The sequence below is a fragment of the Python bivittatus genome, unplaced genomic scaffold (genome assembly GCF_059951505.1).
Source record: "Python bivittatus isolate LINGU-HERP-01145 unplaced genomic scaffold, Pbiv_v1 ctg000560_np1212, whole genome shotgun sequence".
In the NCBI taxonomy this organism is placed as follows: domain Eukaryota; kingdom Metazoa; phylum Chordata; class Lepidosauria; order Squamata; family Pythonidae; genus Python; species Python bivittatus.
Window position 1 is genome coordinate 8,451,433 of NW_028277083.1, and position 20,635 is coordinate 8,472,067.

The following is a 20,635-nucleotide window of genomic DNA, read 5'->3' on the forward strand; positions in this document are numbered from 1 at the left end:
CTTATTGACAACTTCCTGTATAGACACAGAAAGATTCTTCCAATGAAATTATTTCTATTTAAAAAGGAAATTTGAAAAAAAAAAGAAAAGAAATGGAACAGTTCTGTTACTAAGGAAACCCAACTATTGGAGGGAATTACACTATAGGATGTTGAATTGGTTGGCTCATCAGAAAGGGTAATTAATAAGAATATTTGCCTACAGTTGACATTCCCATAACTAATTTTATTAATTATCTCATCAATTCTATTGGTCGTCTAGAATGCACACATATGAACTCAGGCGACTTTACTCTTTCCTGATTGGTGCCTTTGATGTATATTAGGACTACAACTCCCAGCTAACATGTCTCAAAATATACTTAGCTGGGAATTCTGAGTTGCAGTCCCAAAACATCTTACCTGCAGCATTTACTCAACTTTTTGGTTTCAGAGGCTGTGTTCACATAACACACTGATCCAAAATAGTTAAAAATCAGCCCTTACAGGTTCACAACATGTTGATCTTGGTTAGTTACAACTTTGGGGTTCATTTGGTGACTTAGCAGGTTATCTAAACCCAGAGTGCTTAGTTGGTTTGGGTTGACTGTATTGTACGCATCCAGAAAATGAGTTCATTCAGTAACCAGCTTATACCGTATTTGAGAACTCAACTGGTTTTAATCAGTCAGTGGAATATTTTGGGTTTAAAAAAAAATTAAACTGAATAGCTGCTATACAGGAAGCATTTGGAGAGACAGCCATGGGCAGGGTTTGATTATCACTCCCAAAATGTTAATCTCGCCCAAAAGAACTTCTTATAAAAGTGCAGTTAAGTCTTTAAGTCTAAGACTCCATTCAGGCCAAGGAAGTGTTTTTGAAATCCGAGTTGCTGGGTTTAATAGGAGAGGGGGGAGTTTTCAAAAGTCAAGCATATTTTGAATGTGTTTTATTTGTGTGATGCTGCAAATGGACGTGTTAGGTGAACAAGGGTTTCAAATGAGTGTGTGTATCTGGAAAATCTTGCTTGAGGGCTATGTATAAGCCGGTGTTGTCCAAACTTGGCCACTTTAAGATGAGTGGACTTCAACTCCCAGAATTCCCCAGCCAGCATGGCTGGCTGGGGAATTCTGGGAATTGAAGTCCACTCATCTTAAAGTGGCCAGGTTTGGACAACACTGGTATAAGCGGCCGGGTGAGCACAGTTTTCCAGCTGGCACTACAAACACACACTTCAGCACTTTACGTTTCAGCTCCAACCTTCCAGTATCAGGTGTACTGTTTCTTTCCCACCCAGAGCATATGACTGTTTACATACATGTTCATACATGTTATATCACAGAGATGCTCACCTTTCCTCTATATGTGCAAATAGCCTAGCAAATCATTTCCAAGAACCCGGAATACTGTGGGTATCAGTTGAGCCTCTCTGGGTAGAGATATAAAATTTGGGAACTGGAGTGTATCGATGATGTTCCAGGAGCTAGCCAATAGCTGGAGTTTCTTTTATGGGAAGAGAACCATTCTAGGAAGCTCCAGAATTGACAAAGGGAAGAAGAAGGAAAACAATTCAGTGTTTGTCTTTAGGGTCTAGCAACGCCCACCATGGCAGCCATTTTGTAAGAGATCTCGCAACTTGTTCTCACAATTCCTGGTGCACCCAGGCAACTCAGAAAGGCTCCTTACTCCTTTCAGACCTACAGCCCTCTTCCATCATTCTCCTTCCACATTATTAACAATACACAAGGAGACAAGCAGAACATGTCCTTCTAACCCAGGTTCCAGCTACTCCAGAAGGCCTCTTCTTCACTCATTACTAAAACAGGGAGTCTGCTATTCAGATTCACCCATTGTGCTACATCATGGCACACTAAATAAGCCACAATATATTGTAGCCCTAAGAACAACAGCGTTTTACAAACCCCAGTGACTGAGTTTGTATGCCAAAATCAAACCAAGCACATTATGGCTTAACACGAGATGCAATTCCAGCCAAACTGTGGTTAGTCATAACACCGTTTGGGGGGCAACTATGCCCACTGCAAAGATGTATTCACATCTCCCGCAACAACAGGAGAAACTGAGCTAGGCTTGGATGTCAGAGACCCAATGGAAAAGACTAAGCCAAGAACCATTATCCCGCTGACAAAACGGTACCTGCTCGGCGGAATTTTTCCAGGAGCTCATATCGAACGACCTTCTCTAAATTGAAGTAGTTATGGTCCTCATCAGGTTTGCTGATGAAGAGGGGGATATGCTGGAAGACGACAGCATGACGGCATTTCTTTTTTTCTGCAATGGCAAGCTGCTGCTCCAGCCATGCGTCCTGAGCCTCCTTTAACTCTGGGCATTGGGAAGCATCAAAATACAGTTGAGAATTCAACACGAGAAAGAAGACGCCGCCAAGCCAAAAGCTGAAGTAATCATCACCCCACTGTTGGCAATAATCGCTGATCGTCTCCAGAGTCGGCGTATTCCCCAAGTCATGATTGCCACTGACGAAAACCAGAGGGATGTCGCTTCTAAGGCCCTTCAGAACATTCTTCAGATCCTGAATTTGGGCCTCCCGCCATTCTGTCCCTGCAAAACAGAAGAGTGAGTTGTTATTGGATATTAAGTTGCAGGTGTGGTCATGTTTGGTTTGAGGTGGCCACATGAAAGACTAATGTGATCTTAGCCTGCATCAAGAGACATGCAATTTCCAGGCTGCAGAAAGTCCACCACCTTATTCTGGCTTGGTCAGAACCTGCCTCAAGTACTGTGTCTAGTTCTGGATACCATGTTCAGAGAAACTGGAACAGCTTCAGAAAAGGACAACAAGGATGTCAAGAGATGGGAAACCAAGTCCTATGAAGAGAAAATGAAAGAGCTGGGAATGTTTGGCCTTAAGACAAACGCAGGGAGATAGGAGAATGCCCTTAGAATACCTAAAAGATGGTGGACAAGATCTGTTCTCTCTTGTTCAGCATGCAGGATCCAAAAGAATGGATTTAAGTTGGCAGAAGACAATTTAGAGCAGTGTCTTTCAAACCTGGCAACTTTCAGCATTCTGGCTGGGGAATTCTGGGAGTTGGAAGTCCACACAGCTTAAAGCTGTCAAGGCTGAAAAACACTGACTTAGAGTAAGAGCTGTCCCAGAGTGGAACCAATGACCCAAAGCGGTGTAGGGTTCCCTTCGTTGGGTATGTTCAAGCAGAAGCTGGAACTAAGAGTTGGTTTCAGTGGCATAAATATCCCTTCCAACCCTATAATTCGGTGTCCCCCCCCCCCTTTTTTTTTCTTTGCAGGAATTTCCACTGACTTGGGCTGCCTTAATCTTTCAACACCTGCCATTCTAGGTTTTGCAAAGCCCCCGGATTGTAAAAGCCAGAATAAAAATACAATTATCTCAAAATGGTACAATTTAGCAAACAGTAAAAAAAAGAAAAGAAAAAGCAACAACATCCAAGTGAACCATAAGTGCCTTCTACTTAATGGCTTTAAAGCACAGCGCCAATACTTCTGGCTGTAAAATGCATTTGATCTGCTGTCAAAACCATTTGTTTGATCTGACATGTCTAAATTTTATAGGCACTTCAGGAGAGAGGCCAGAAATAAGTCGCCGTCATCCCAGAACAGTTCTCTGGCTGTAAATTATCAATTAACATGCTGATCATTCAATGATGGCTCGTAGGATGTCAAGGTCATACATGGAGAACTTGGGGTGGAGGGGTAGGGATTAGAAACAAGATCTCCCCAAGTCTCTTACCTAACCCATCCTTCCCCAATTTCCAGACCTGGATGTCTGATTGGTTGAGAATTCTGCAAACTGCAGATTAGTCTCCTCTAGTTTGTTGCACTCAAGAGGCAGAAGAGTGAAGACTGTGGAATACAGATATGACACTGAACTGGTCATAAAACTGGCTTCAAAGATGCACAAACACGGGAATATCAACTAACTAAATCAGTATTTTTTAAACTTGGCAACCTCAAGATGCGTGGACTTCAACTCCCAGAACTCCCCAGCCAACTAGATAAATCCACCACTGAAACAGAAGGACAGGAGAGCTGTGACTTGCATAAATCGATCTAGAGAAACCAAATTCTTGATAGGTTTGCAGCACTATAAAGATTGAGAGATTGTTGTCTCCCTTTGAACTGCATAGCTTCAGTTCTTATGCTGCATTTTTCAGTAAATGTCCCTTTGTCACACAAGGAGATTAATATTAGGAATAACCCACACACACAGCCAGAAAGAAAGGGGGCTTTGGCTCAAAGAGGGTTGGCTCAATAAAAGAACAAGGTGGCAGATGGTACCACCAGACTGATCTTGTCTGCGTAGGGAAGCTAAGCAGGTTTCAGCCTGGTTTGTACTTGGAAGGAAGATCCCAAAGGAAACTCAGGAATACAGGCTAGACTAGGAAGTCAAGATCCTAGAAGAAAGGTATAGCTGGGGCTATAGGGACATAATTTTAAAAACAGAGTGCAGCCTAACTGAAAAAGTTGCCTTTTATTATTCTACAGATATAGTTGCTTCCATAACACAAAGAGGCCAGGTTACTTGACGTCAACCTGTTAAATTCCACTTATGGAATTCCTTCCCAGAGAGGCTTAACTGGTACCCACATTAGTGTCATTTCAGCACCAGGTGAAGACCTCTCCATTTTCCCAGGTTCTTTCATTGGCTTTTAATTCAATTTGCTTTTGGCTTGAATGACCACCTTGCTACTACCCAGTTTTCAATGGTGTTTTCCTGCTGTATGTTACGTGATGGTATTGTATATGTTTTTATTCCAATGATATCTTTGACATTTTTTAAAGAAATTGTAAACCGTTCAGCTACTGGGCAGCTTAAACATTTTAACAAATAAAGAAAAGGAAAAATCTTCTAACCGGCAAGGACAGGGAGCTAATTCAAACACTGGCAAATACAGAAAGGTCCCCCGAGAAAGACACTGTAGCACTCAAAAGCTTGTAGAGGGGCACAGAGATTAGCATGGAGAAGGTACGCCATGATCATTAGTAAGCATGAATTTAGCCCGAGAAAACAAGATAGGGTGAGAAAGAAACTCAAGATTGCCCCACTTTGATTTTCTTTGATATAAGAGGAAAGGAAGGGAGAATACTGTCAGGCTTTCAAGATTTTGTTGTTATAGCTCATATCAATAAAGTCAAGTTCTTGTATTTTTCATGATATCCGTTTCCTGACCTGGCCTATCTCCAATGGCTGACAAAGCCCTCTTTCTGGATGGGCAGACAAACTGATTTTTGCCTCGTTCCTTTTAAAGCATTAACTAATTCATTTTTGAAGAAAAACAATTAATTTAAACAATGCATATGGCTGCCCGTCTCGTTCCCACGACTCTGGGCAGCCAATGATACATTGAAAACCAAGATGGAAAAGCCAACCATCAAAATAAAAAAGAATGAGAGCCACAACAAAACCATGAAAACAAGATGATGGCATACTGGTTAAGGTTTTTGTCTTTTTTAATTAAAAAAAGGAGAACAAACCAAGCCAGTCTTCTACAAGCCAAGAAAAAAATTAAGCCCTGCTGAGTGTCTTATAAAACATTCACTGCTCCTCCACTTTCAATGCAGCATCTGATTAGCACGTTAACATCCCATCCTCTAATAAGGTGTCAAACTTAATAAAAATCGCTCATGTTCTCCGTTATGAGAACTGTCCGGAGCTGAGCAGTTTTGTTTTAACCTGATGGTTTTGGCATCGTTTCTCCCATCTGCCTTCTGTTCCTTTAAGTACAACTCATTTTTCTGTCTTAAAAAATATCAATTTGTGTCATTTCTACTGAGCGGTATCATGCTTATTATAGTTCGCAAATTAAGGACTTGAAAGTCATCCTGCCAGGTGAGTAAGGGAAAAGCAGGGCAAAAACAGTCTTGAGTAGCAATGGATTGTCCTCCCAATCCAGGAAAAGCAACTGGATTCAAGGGAGGGGGTTATCCCTGATGAAAAAGATTCCACATGTCCCCCCACCCTCCAGTCATCAACATTTGTCTCATGGAAGCAATAGAGAAACCTACATCTCTTCTAGAAAACTTTGCCACATCTACCAGTTGGAGAAATAAACCAAATTTCAAGGCGTAAACTATTGAATTGGATGCCTCTCAATCTGGAGGTGGCCACCAATTTAGACCATTTTTAAAAAAGGATGGTAGACGTTCACAGAGGATCGAGAAATCCTGGATGGCTACAAATCCTGATGCATGTTCACTCCCTCCTGAACTACAGGTGGTGTATCTTAAATAGCTATTACGGTGGCTTATTTAAATAAGCCATGCTAAGCAAACCATAGTTCAAAGCATGGACCTGGCCACTCACTCTCAACTTAAACCATCTTACTGGGTTTACTGGGGGTACAAGCTACATCGCCTGGCATTGTTAACAGAAAAGCTGAGAGCCAGTTTGGTGTAGTGGTGAAGGCTGCAGGCTAGAAAGCAGGAGACGGTGAGTTCTAATCCTGCCTGAGGCCTGAAAGCCAGCTGGGTGACTTTGGACTAGTTCCTCTCTCTTAGCCCAACTCATTTCACAGGGTTGTTGTTGTGGGAAAAATAGGAGGAGGAAGGAGTATTAGGTACGTTTACCACCTTGAGTTATTTATTAAAAATAAGAAAGGCGGGATAAAAAAATCTTAAAAAAAAAATCTTAAAAAAAAAGCAGACATCAAAATGTAACTAGAAAATAGGATCTAAAATTGCCTGAGATTTGAGCAAGGTTTTGGAAGAGTCTGCTTGAATTTTGTAAGATTGCAGCGAGAACTTCTTAAGACTGCAGCATGATTTGGGTTATTTTGTGGAAGGGGGGCCTTCTTGGGGGCTTTGAGGAGCCCCCCAACATCTGCAGAGCTTTGCCAACCTTCAATAAGCAAGCGGTGATGTCTCGCAGCCAGGCTCTACACCACAAAGCTCTTATGACAGCCTTGATCTGGTCCTGCAATAGCACACGTTGACTATTCTTGGTATCATCACACACATCCATACAATCAAGAGAGCGCAAGGGGGGGGGAAGCAACCCGTCATACTAGTAATGACAACAATCCAAGCGCGCCCCCCATTTAATCACCATTTACATAACCGAAGACACTGACGCTGATTACTTAGTTCCTCTAACGGGTTCATAAACGGCTCCAAGTGTTCTGCTTGATTGCAGCCTACTTTAGCTGATGAAGCTTTTTTGTGGCGGTTGTCCCAGGCGTCTTAAAAGCCAAAGACTGCGCTGTATTTACAAGGCTGGCAAGGAGAAGAACTTGGCAGCTGAGCTCAGTGTCCAGAGTCCAAAGAGGAGGGGACACCACCCTGGTACAGCCCACCCTCTGGCTCAGCTGGGGCCAATCTCAGCTCGGGACTGGCTGTCGCTCTCTTCTCTCCAGAAACTTGGCCATCAGGAACTAGATCGTTGCAGAAGCTTCACTGGCTTGACACCCATTCGCATCTCATCAGTGTTCGCCCTTGCCAGGGTTGCAAACTGAGCTAACCCATCGTGTGATTTAGGGTTTGGCCTTTGTGCGTTGAGCAAACCCCGATGTTGTGTTCCCTACACCACAGTTGCTGGTGAAGGATATTGAGCAAAGCCAACAACTGGGGTTATTCCATACTCCATGGTTAGACAAACCATGGCTTAATGTGATGGAATGGAATTATGAAGGCCAGGCTCAGAGAGATAAACATTTTCTTAGCTCACCGGAGGAGCATGGGAGATACAAGAGGATGAGACTGGCACCTCCCTGAGGAATTCACAAAGTTGTAGCTGGCTGACTTGGGAGCTGGGGTTTCAGTCTGGGAAGATTCTTGCTAGAGGTTGTAGCTAATAAACATAGCTGAACTGAATTTGCATTGTCTCTTGGAGTTCCTTGGGCTAGGCCTGACACTTAAGGTGTGAATAGAACACTACCTGCAAAGAGTCCCCATTTGTGTAGCAGCTCTCTCCAATCTGGGGGTCTGCCACCACGCGGAGTTCAATTCTCAGAATGGTCTGCGATGGCCATAAAGCTGGAATGAGCTGCGGCACCCAACGATATTCGGTTGGGTTGGCCAGTTAGGGATTGTGGGTGCTGAATCTAATACATCCAAAGTGGATCAGGCTGGCCAAACCTGCTGCCATACTTTGACCACTAATTAACTGATTATGTCCCATCAAGTCGTTTTCAACTCCTAGTAACCACATAGATTTTCTCCATGACGATCTATCCTTAAACTGGTCTTTCAAGTCTCCCAATGGTGCACTCATTGCCACTGTAACTGTGCCCCTCCACCTTCCTGCTGGACGTCCTCTTCTTCTCTTTCCTTCCACCTTACCCAGCATCAGAGCCTTTTCCAGAGAGCTGGGTCTTCACATAATGTGTAGCTAGATACAGGTAGTCCTCGTTTAGCGACCACAATTGGGACCGGCAACTTGGTTATTAAGTGAAATGGTCGCTAAATGCTTATGAACCATGACTGTGCTTATGATCTTACTTCAGCTTTCTTTTGCTTTACAGACCTACGAAGGTCGTAAATGTGAGGCTTGGTCGTAAAGTTACTTTTTCATCATTGTTGTAACTGCGAACGGTCACTAAACGAGGGGCTCACTAAATGAGGACTATCTGTATGAAAAAAGGAGTTGAGAGATTAACTGTATTAGTTAAAGACTGGGTGACTGATGCTTTTGACTGCGCAACTGAAACTGCAGCTATTTTCAAAGCATTAGCAATTTATACTGTAGCACAGCAATTTGGGGGGAAAAAACCCAGCAGTGCTATACTAAAAGAGCCAAGTTATTTTAAAAAGAAAAACTTAGACACTGCTTCCATAATTAATGTATTTATCCCCACATAAATGCATATGCTGCAGACTCAGAGTTCACAAGAGAAGAAGGGGAATGTCTTGCAGATATAAGCCATAAATTGGCAGGCTCCAGTGACAAACGACACATTATGAAAAAGGGGTTACTTGGGGGAAAATTCTACTTTTTGGTTGCCAGAAGAAAGAGAATAGACCCATAAGGGCATCCTGCAACACTATACCAGCAAATGGGATCCACGTTTTAATCAAATCCACGGGGCACCAGCCAACTGAATTTCCTTTTGCTAGTGACAAGTTCCTTAATCAAGCCACCTTCTTCCTTGAAATCAGTTGGCTGAATTTTTTTGGCTCCCCATCAATGCTTCTGTAATGGTATGTGGGAAAGACCTTGAGAGATTGGGCCAAGAGACGCTGCCAAGGGAACAGACAGATAAGAGACTGCATAGCCCACAGCTGAATAGTGGATGGGGCAAGAGGCTCAGAAGGGACCCTCCCTAGTTTCTCGGGCTGTAAAGGAGATGGGGGAAGAACTGTACTTTGAGACTTGCAAGATTCTGTTTATGTAGCTTTACAATAAAGTAGAATTAGCTCATCTGGTCTACCTAGTAAGGCTGACATCAAACTTGCAAGAGTCAAAGAACAATTCTCCCATCTCCTTTACAGACTGAGAAACTAGGGAGGGCCTTTTCTGAGCCTCTTGCCCCGTCCACTATCCAGCTGCGGGCTATGCTGTCTCTTATCTGACCGCTCCCTTGGCTATCTCTTATCTGACTGTTCTCTTGGCCCAGTCTCCCAAGGTCTTTCCCACATACCATTACAGCTTCATGCTAAATTTGGAAGCCCTTGAACAAAGAGGGCTATTTAAAGCAAGGCCTAAATAAAATTAATAAAAATGGGAGAAGCTTCAGTGTCCAAGGACTATTGATTTGGCTAGGTTTCTATAAGGGGCAAAACCATCGTCTGCTTTGTTAGATTTGAGCTTTGCACATTGGCTGAATCTAACTAATGAGGTTTGCAAGAATGGTTTATGGCTTAATGTGGAGGGTTGTAAATAGACCCGCCTTGATTTTATAAGATGAAACAGAGAGGAAACAGGCTTTCAAGATGTATGCCAGCCCTGCAAGGTAGGCCAGGTCAAGAAACAGGCACAGCAGAGATTCCAGGAATGCTCTTTATGGCAAGAAGAACCGAGTCTTGAAGAGACTGAAATAACAGTAAAACAGAAGCCACTTTCACACGGGGAGAAAAACGTTGAGAAACCACAAGGCGAATTTCATCCCAGCATTAATGACATTTTTAGTTCAAGTGGTCCTGAGAGCAGAAAGAAGGTGGAAGCGCAGGAGCTCTGGGGAGCCCCACCGCTCTCGCTTTGCTTGCTGTTCCTTGCCAATGTTTGCCCAGGTTAGAGCAAACACACAGCCCAGCTCAAAAGCAATTTCAGTGTTCAAGATGTTCTGTTCAAATGTTTCATGCCCTGCATGGCTAAAAGGTATCTTCAGCCGCCGTGCGATCCTGGGGAGCGCGGGGGGTAGGGGAAGTGGGCGACATACACAAGATGCAACTTCTCTAATATCCGATTTCTCCTTCCTATTGAAAAAAGCAAGACCAAAACCAGTCAGCTTGCGTGCTTCCTCAGCTTAGCTTTCTTAATTCTCCGGCTTAACTGGAGTTCCTAGCAGATAGTGCAAAGGAAAGGAGGCCTTTCAGAGGAGCCGGGTGGATTGACCAAAGTCAACAAAACTCAACATTGCTGGGAGGAGGGAAAACTTGCAAATAATCTGGGTTTTCTACCCCAGATCTGACAGTTTTACACCAAGGGCAATTTGTTGTCGGAAAGATCACCAATCCCTAAATACGGTCATTTGACTGTGCTTACGGATTCTGGAAGCTGAAATTAAAACTCTGAAGGGCACCAGGTTGGAATGAGTCCGGGTACATGAAGGGGTGTCTGTAGTATGTGGTCAAAAAAGAATATGGTGGCTGAAACAGTGTGATTGAAGGTCCCTTGGTTTTTTTGTGTGACCCTACAGACACCCCTATGAGTCCATACCCTGTGGACACGCCTGGACATGTATGGCGTCTTTCCTCTTCTAACGTGCCTACAAAGGTGCTACCTGAAGATATCACACGAATTTTCAATCAAACCTGGTCTTTCTACATCCAGTCTGTGACCAACAATAGCTATTTTTTAACTACCAAACATGGAAAACAAGCCAGGGTAGAACTATGATTTGAAGCTGGCCTACTTCCTTTCAACCAAAGTTACGTGTGGTCAATTTGGCAGGTCTGTCATCACCCTAATGCAAAGTGTTTGTTTTGGCTGAGTGCCCTGGGCGAGACTGATCGCTGTAGTTTGTAAGCCACAGTTGATTGTAAACCATGATTAAAATAAACCACGGCTCAATGAGAAGTGTGAATCAGCCTTTGGCTGAGCAAGAGATAATAATACAAAAAAACATGTAAGGCTGAAAACTGGGGGGGGGGGGATCCTTCTTGTCACAGAAAAAGAGAACTGTGAAATCAAAGTGCTAAACTAGAGTTTAATGTTCCATCCAAGTACAACTGAAATGTCTCAATCGCATCCTGCGTGTCAGGACTGAAATCAGCCACTGATACATCACAAATATATAACGTTGCCTCCAAGATAGACACATCAATTTTCAGCAAAAAATACAAGCAAGTTGTAAGGTGCCAAGGCAGACAAACAAAGAGACTGAAGATGATTTTAGCGTTCCCAGTTTAAACAGAACTGTTTGTAACAAGGGATCACTATATTAACACATTGGAGGTATTTTTTATTTTATTTTATTTTGGTTCCCTTGTGACTGACAGGGGATCCATGCTGGGAATGCAAAAGAGAGATTTTTCAGTAAAAGGCAGGAAAAAAACTGGGGAAAAAATGCTGTGCGGTTGAAAGCGAGAACCAAATTCCTACCTAAGCTTTTATGACAGCCAAGGACCACGTTTGTGGACAATTTGTGACAGAATTGAAAGACTGGAAAAGGTAGGAAAGACGGTGACCAGATTGCATAAAGCTTTTTGGGAAAGAGAGCCTGAGGCAATGACATGCATTTAAAATACCTGACATGCGCAACTTTAATTGAATATGATCCTGCACCCCTATATTTAGTACTATTAATAATTATATTAATAATTAATATAATTAATAGTATTATAGTATTAAAACGGAAATAGAGATTTTAATAACTCCTGTAAAATTAAAGCGGTTAAAAATATCTTAGGGATTTAATCAAACGCGAGTTGAGTCCCCCAAGCTGAACCTGCCTCTCACCTCACTGAATGTACCTACGTAGACCCATGGGAGGGAGGCAGAGCGGTTAGAAGGCCGAGGAAGACTGTGTGGTGTAGTGGTTAGTGAGATTCGGGCTACCTGGCGCCAGTCCCCACTCTCTCACTCACAGAATGACTTTGCGCTAATCTCAGCCCCCCAGCCCGCCTTGCAAGTTTGTCTTTGCAAGGAGAAAAGCAAGGGACGATCCTATGCCAGCCCCAGCAGCTTGGCGGAAAGATGTGATGTCCATGTAAGAAATCATTAAAAAATGCTGAGCAGGAAGGGCAGGCAAAGAAGGATCAGGGTGTGGATTTGGATAACTAGTCCACCAAGATGGGCAACTGGAAGGTGGGTCAGTAGATCAGAGAGCGGTGCCAGAGAAGTCCAGTAGGAAGATGAAGGATGGATGAGGCCCCATTTCTATATCAATCGTTTTGTTTGATTCTCATCCTGCTTTTCCCCTGAGAAAATCTGCAACGGTCCCCTCCCTGCTGCTTTGCAGCAATTCGAAGCTATGGCAAGGATAGAAATGCAAATTCTCCTCTCCGTCAAAGCACCACCAAGCCTATCTGAGTCTAGGTGACACAATGAATGCCAGCTGCGCATCCTCCATGCTTTGGATACAGCTCTCTCTGTTGTACAGCACCCTGAAAAGTGGAACACCTGCTTCACACACCGAAAGGTTGTAGTTTAAGCACCGGGATCTCTCCGTAAGGCTGAGTAAATCTTCTGCTTGATTTCCAGGACCGTTCCCACCTGTTGGCGCCATAAATGCTGTTTGTCCTTTCCTAATTCTCTCATCACCCTGATTTTCCCATTCCTCATTTGTTTCAACAGAAAGTCACACTTCATTTTCCCTTTTTCCTCCTTTTCTTTGAAGGCAGTGGAACCCAACCCAAAATATTTGCTGTTCAGGGAAACCCCAGGCGCTGCAGACGGAAGATGAACAACCGGGCCATGCAAATTCAAAAGCTGGTTTTATCTGACGCCCTTTGTTGCCAGCTTGCAATGACTGTATTTGGAAACGTAGGGCCCCAACCACAATAACGGAGAAATGGCTGAACGTGGGGATTTTGATTAGACTAACAAGATTATTCCACGCAGATGTGTTGAGCAAAGCAATGCGCAACTCACAGCCTGTCTGCTAATCCGGCCTGAACAAAAGCCTACTTAGATGGAGCCTTTTTATTGCGGAAGAGGTTGGCAACTTGCCACCGGCAGGCCACGGGCAGCCTTGTTGGCCCACTCAAAACTGGTCTGCTAAGTGGGTGAATTGATATACACACACGTGTACGTGCACGTATATGCTTTCTGTTTGGTTTTCAGAAGCTGTGTTAAATTGTTTTTTTGTGGGCTGTCGTTAGCTGCTCAGAGTTCATGTGTCAGGTGGGTAGCCATATAAATTTTCTAGAAAAAATATGATGATAGTGGTTGGTTTTTTTCGCTCCCCCAAGGATAAACAGAGCACTGAGCCCCCAATAAACCCCCTTCCCGAAACTGCTCAACCTGAATAATGCAACCAAGAATTAAGAATGGCCAAGCCCCCACTTCTCATCACCACCACATTCCTTGCTGTACAGGTAGTCCCCGGGTTAAGAACACCTGGTTTACGGACAACCCATAGCTAAGAACGGAGCCTATGGTAGCAAAAACTGAGTTAAATACACAATGATTCGAGTTCATTACACAATACTACTTATGCAGTATTATACAATCATCCTGTTCCGGCTTACGTACAAATTCGACTTAAGGACAGACCTTGGGAACGGAACTCGTCCTTAAACTGGGGACTGTATAGCCCTGGGAGCATGAACAAAATTGGCTAAACTATGATCCATTCTGATCAAGAGTTTTAACGGCCTTACCAGGCATGCCGTGTATTAAATCCCCGCATAGGACAAAGAATTTTGGTTTTGGGTTCAGGCGGTTAATTGCTTCCACAGCCTGTCGGGTGAGTTGCAATTCTGCTTCCCATTCGTCGCCACCGCTGTCGCAATCGCCGATGGCATACGCCTTCATCAGTCCAAACTGAGGATCTGCTCCTTGAATAAAATAGAAAGGGCCCTTCCATTCCTGTTCTGCATCTGGAAATAAAATAAAACATGGGGGGGGGGGGGATATCTGATTACCCAGAGGGTTCCAACCATCAAAACATATGCAAACCTTTGCAGCAGAAACCAGAGCCAACGTGCCAGGAGAAATCCAAACTCTGGAGAAAGAAGAGTCTCCTGGTTTAAAAATCCTGAAGATACTGGCTGCATCTTTAAATTATTTATTTATTATCAGATAGACCTGCGCTTGCCAGCTTCTGCAAGGATTTTCTCTCTCTTTATCTTCGCAAAAGGGGAAGGATGGGTGGAACATGCTCACGCAGTGGGTGGACTTGAACCTAGGTCTCACCAATCTTAGTTCGACACTTTAACCCCTGCACTGTGTTGGCTCTCAGCCCCAAAGGCAGGAAGGTTCCGAAGGGAAAGGGGTCATGGCTAAGAAAGCCCCCTCAGTGGAAGGTGCATTTCAGCAACCCCCACCAAGTCATTTTGGAGCCCCCATAGCATAAAAGCCAGTTTGGTGTTGTGGTTAAGGCACCAGGTTAGAAACCGGGAGACCGTGAGTTCTAGCCCCATCTTAGGCACAAAGCCAAGTGGATGACGTGGGGCCAATCCCTCTCTCTGGATATAGATGAGGCTACTATCACAATGAAGAGAGTCAGTTTGGGGTAGTATTAAGGCATCAGGCTGGAATCCAGGAGGCCATGAATTCTAGTCCCGCCTTAGGCATGAAGCCAGCTGGGTGACCTTGAGCCGGTCCCTCTCTCTCAGCCGTGGGAAGAAGGCCAACCACTTCTGAAAATCTTGCCAAGATAACTGCAGAGACTAGTCCAGGTAGTTGCCAGGAGTCAATGCTAACTTGAAGGCACTATAGATAAATCAATATGTAAATAAATAAAGATGACAGAGAGAGAGAGAGAGAGAGCGAGCGAGAGAGCGAGAACTTGTAGGCAGGTCAGTCATCCCATAAGACAGTTTTTTTTTCCCATCATGTTGCCTCATCCAGCCTTGGAAATGCTTATAGCCCTTCCAAAACGTAGCACAAAGCACAGAGCAAGAATCAGAAGGCCAAGGGGGAACCAAGTTAGCGGCAAGCCCAGATTTCATTCTAGTGCCCGTTTGAACATGGCAGGTGGAAGGATCCATGTACTGGATTTACACATTGCACTAAGACACCCAAGAATCTATTTAATCTTGGTTTAGCCTGTAGTAGGAATCCACCCCTTGCAGCTTATTCAATAAACTATGCCAAGGATTCAGCTTAACGTGATCATGGAACTTAGTGACACGGTAATGGTCTAGCAGGAACACTCCCAGAATCACACTGGAGCCTTCCAAATTTGACACCGAGCATTGTTTCACAGGCATGTCCCCTTATAGTCGCAGCACTGTTAGCAAATGTTCTCCAAACATTTCATTAAAATGCAATAAACAAACTTTGGAAAGAGCTGAGGGCTGACAGTGCATCATGCTGTTTCTGGATTTGCCAATTTAGTAAATTTAGTTAATCATTGTCAGACCTTCAAGGTAAGCAAGATCAAGAAACAGACATGGCAGGGATTCTAAGAACGCTTTTTAAAAAAAATTGTTGTAGGGTAGAATAATAGAATCTGGAAAGCCTGTCTCTCTCACCCATCTTATATCAAACCTAATCAAAGTGGGGAAACTTTAATTTTCTTATGGTTTCCTCTTTCTTAGGACTGAAGTATCTTTTCTGAAAGCCTGTCATGGTATAGGGGAATGACCTTGGGAGACAGGAGGAAGAGCCACAAACTATACAATGGTCAGATAAGCGTCAGCTGAGCCCGCAGAAGGAATGGGGAAGTGGCAAACGTCTCAGAAGGGACCTTCCCTAGTTTCTTGAACTGTAAAGGCGAGGGGGGAGAGATGTACGGTCAGACTTGCAAGATTCTGTTAATGTAACCTTACAATAAAGTTAGAGCTAGTACTCCTGGGTGTGCTTCTTATCTGCACTACCTTGCAAGGCTGGCACCCCCCCCCCCCCCGCCTTAACAGTTTGTTCATTTGTTCTCCATTCCCAAGGCCAGGTCTATATTCCTTCACAGTCTTCAATCTGGTTTGCCAACATCTTTAGTGACCATTAATGATGTTCATTGAAAAGAATCAGCCCGAATAATATCCGATAAAGAGAAATGAATGTACATGTTTGCATATGCAGGGGTTAAAAAGGGGGGGGGGATAATTTTTGCACATTTTTTTGCTTCAAGAAAAAAAACACACATAGATAAGAGGATGGGGAGAGGTCTTAGGAGTTCTAGCATTTCTGCAACACTAAGCCCCAGAAGTGCCAAAGCAAACTTTGCATGCAAGTATCTTGACAAATGAAATTAACTGCTCGGTTGGACAGAACCATTTTTGGAATTATGCGTGAAAAGCTTCACCATCCATCCCCCACCGGCCTCTGCTACTGCTCCTATGTTGCACGGAAACACTTCAGATGTAATTAAGACAAAGCAAACCGCCCTTGTGGGATCACTGTTCACCCAAGGTGCTTGGCCTGGTCAATTAAAGACCAACAGCTACATTCACACCACACACTAAGCTTGGCTAGTTTTATGCCTAGTTAGGGTTTTTGCACATGTACAACGTCTCTGATTCCAGACCATGGAAATTACCATAGGCAGGCCGAGAAAATGGGTTAATTCCATAACTAGATGTTGAGGATTGTACTCACACGGCCAATGAAGGGCTGGAGTTATATCTCACTCTCTAAACCAGCTGGCTGGGGAATTCTGGGAGTTGAAGTCCACACATCTTAAAATTGTCAAGGTTGAGAAACACTGCTCTAAACCATAAGGCAGTTTGTGGGCAAAGTGCATGTTTTCACAGTTGGCTACAGCACCACCCAAGATAGGGAGGGCATTATGATAGGTTTCATACAACATTGAGCTGAAATGTGCTTTATCGGGTTTAAGGCATGGCCACTCAATTTGGAGGGCATGATCACATCTAGAATTTTGAGAGCTTCTCAAGGTGAATGTATGCACCTCTGGAAAAAGAGAGTCTTGTATTTACAAAATGGCAGCCATGGTAGCATGGTCAGTCACAAATCAGATGGAGCTTGAAGAACAGCAAGAGAGACATCCATTCCAAGTCCAGGGACATGTTGGGTCCCCTGGACTTGGAATATTGTATGAATCCAAATGGTTGCAGATGACTCTTAGAAAGGCTGCACAAACAACACTGTTCTGCAGAGCATTCAATATGTAACTGATTGTGTATCAGTGGGGTTGTGAATTAACTCGAGGTTTGGTTTTTTCAATCAATTAGTTGGTGGTATTTTATTGTTTTATGTGTACATTGCCAAGAATCATATCTGCAATATGGCAGCATAGAAAAGTGCTATTCTATATCAACAAAATAAATTCCAAATCATAATTAAAAAACAAGGACACTGAGGCTTTTCTTAAAAATCTGGGTACTTCTAGCACCAGATACAAGAGCGGTCACCAGTTTAGACAATTTCAAAAGGGTATTAAGCAAAGTCACGAAGGTAGTGCTAGCGATGGCTTCTGGTGAAGATAACTGTATAGTATTGTTGGAATTAAGACAGTAGGACCCACATATCAGCACTGCTGAGTTTGCTTAATGCTTTTTAACCTCACAGTAAAAAGTCCTTGAATTGAATAGCTATTATCCACTACAAGGTAACACATACTGTTCCCAAGTATAGGCAGAATGGCCTTTCCAGGGAACTAATCCAACCAATTCAATCCAAAAATCAGCAGAGATTTACTGTGATTAACATCAAGATTTCTGGAACTGAGTAAGCTAAACTCATGCTTTTTGGAACCCCTAGTTGTGTTACAGTTAATTATAACATTTTAAAGCCAACTCACTCCAAGGTGCAAATAATAAAATTGGCAAGTTGCTTAACATTCTTAAATGCAGTGTGCTGGTTTCCTTGTGTACAGAATTTATTGACAAATTTTGCTCCTGCCGCAATGTGGCAATTTCAAAGAATAACCCACAAAGAACGAGATTTGCATTACAGTACTTTTCCATTACAAACTATATTGTGATAGTGTGATATTCTCATTACTACTAAGAGCATGAATGTGCTGATAACACACATTCAATTTCAACCTGAAAATCTCTTTACTTTCTAATCATTGTTCTTCAGAACAGTAAACAGTAAAAATCACTATTTTTATATAATATAAACTAGTCCGAGCACAACATGCTGTAAAAAACCACACACACACTAGTTACTATCTATAATATATGTAAACTAAGTTTGGAGTAGATTTTCAAGAGAGCTTATATTTTGAAATGAGTAAATAACAAAATACTAAGTGTGTAGCAGTGTAGTAGAGCGTGGAAGTGACTTTTTACAGTTGCTTTTCTTGATGGGCACTGCAGCAATCTTGTCCATACATCTGAATTCAGTCAGATTTAATTGTCAGGAAATTACATAGTAAGAGGACAACCAGATGAAATCATATTTAATTCTATTTATTTCTGTAACTGGTGGGTTTGCCAGTCGCTAGCCAAAAGTGTGAGATAAATACACTACAATGTTGAGAATCTATTAGTAACCTTGGCAGATTCAATCAAAAGTGCCTAAAAAGTCAGTTTCAAACTACGCCATTTCCTACAACCCAACACCACACTTTTGCATTAGATAGTATCTTAACATTTTTAAAAAAACATGTATTTAATCAATCAATTTGTCAGCTGCCTCAATTGCAGTAGCAACTCTGTTTCGGTTTTTTTTTTTACAAGATATTGACAAAAGATATATTTTGGTTCTCAAGCAGTAACATTTGGGGATAGTAAATATGTTAAGTTTCAAAAACTATCCCCGGACTCTGTTACTTTTTACCCCAATGATCATCTGGAAAACATTCCATCAAGCGAAGCCAGGCAATTCCCCATGAAGTATGAGAAATCACACCTACGGGGAGCAAAATGCAACTCAATCAATCATGGCAGGTAAAGCCTGAGTACACCCCTTTGCAGGTGCTAAGCCTGCTGAATGGTAACCTTGGTTAACGCTTGTATGGCATCATATGCCATGAGAACCTGGGTTATGTTAAGGCTTCCGACTATTCCTTGCATGGGGATTAATACCACCAGCTGGGGAAGCGGGTTAGGGGCCTACAACCTTCCTTTCTTCTTCCACCTGGGATGAAACGAAACGGCCTTCATTCTTTCCTGTACAATCAATGGTACTACTAATTTCTGGGCAGCGGGAGGGTGTGCAGAAGAAGAGACGGGCTCGGACTCAGCGTCATCCTATAAGCCTGAAGGTTCAAGAAGGACGATTAAAAACCCATGCCGCCTTCTTTCCCCAAAGGATCAACCCCCACCCCAAACTAGCTGGACTACAACGTCCATCATCCCCCAGCAACGCAGGGAGGCCTGATTGGGCTGCTGCGCCGCAGCGTCCGGCCCCTTGAGCTCTTCTCTCTCTCCCTCTCAAATGCACACGAAAAACCCCGTTTCCCAGCCCTCGGTTTCTTTCCCCTGCTCGGGGGGCGCCTATCTGGGTCCCCCATTGCCCAGCCGTACGACGCCGAAAAGCCTCCGGGCGAGCCGCGCCCTCCTCGCCGAGGTTCCGCCGCTTTGCAAACCCTCGGCTCAAGAACGAGGTATATAAATCCATAGCGATCTCTCTCTCTATCTATACCTTCGCGGAAGACGCCCAGAGTCCTGCCTCGGGCTTTTGGCAACTCGTCCTGCCCCTTCGCGGCCATGGGGAGCGCAGGCGGGCCAGCGCCTCTCTCTTTCTAGGGGAGGAGAAACGGCCCTCACAAAACGGCCGCAGGGAAAAGTCAGGAACTTGCAGGGAAGGGGCGAGGGCGAACGGGAGGGGGCGTGGTCTAGGGGCGAGGGGCGGGGCTGGGGCGGGGCAGACGCCCCCACCCCCGGACCAGAGGGAGGGGCGAACTCAAGTCCTCAGGCGCTGGGAGGACGCGTCGTCCCGCGGTGCGTTTCGCTGCAGGCTCCGAGCAACCGAGCGCAAGGACCCTCGCGCCCGCGTTTAGGAGGGCACGGGCTGGCATGGGTGGGCAGAGCGCTCTGCTGGTGCTCAGAGGGGCGGCTGCCGCTGCTGCCTTGCCCAAGCAAGGCGTGAGAAAACGGGGGGGGGGGGGTGCCGTGGTTGAAGGCGCTGTGCTGGAAGCTGGAGGGGTGGGAGGGCTGGTCCTGCCTTAGCAGGGAAGCCAGCTGGGGGACCTTGAGCCAGTCCCCCCCTCCCTCTGCCCTGGGAAGAAGACGGCAGGGCCAACCGCTTCTGAAATCTTGCCAAGAAGACTGCCGGGAAGAAGAAGAAGAATAGTAATAGTAGTAGTAGTAATAATAATAATAATACCACCTTTAACACCATCAAACAACAACATCTGCCTGTCCCCGGTCCTTGGGAAGGACTCGATAGGTGGATAAAAATGCCGAATCCAGTCTAAACTACTAGCTGACTGTACGGCCAATAATAATAATAATTTATTCCCCCAGGGAGGCACTACCTTGACGTGGTGGTGGGGCTTGCGTGCTCCGAGGAGGATGAGGGC

The 20,635-nt window shown here is 44.1% G+C and overlaps 1 protein-coding gene across 1 annotated transcript in view; it reads right to left on the reverse strand.

The window, feature by feature from the left end:
• The window catches only part of CPPED1 (calcineurin like phosphoesterase domain containing 1), a 35,589-nt gene extending 15,655 nt beyond the window's left edge, over positions 1–19,934 (reverse strand). Inside the window, exons 1-3 of the mRNA XM_007421986.4 lie at positions 19,756–19,934; positions 13,917–14,135; positions 2,136–2,558 (exon numbers count right to left, since the gene is read on the reverse strand). Of these exons, the coding sequence (XP_007422048.3) occupies positions 2,136–2,558; positions 13,917–14,135; positions 19,756–19,822 (709 nt within the window). The 5' untranslated portion in view covers positions 19,823–19,934. The remainder of the gene's footprint in view (positions 1–2,135; positions 2,559–13,916; positions 14,136–19,755) is intronic.
• Positions 19,935–20,635: the final 701 nt, after the last annotated feature.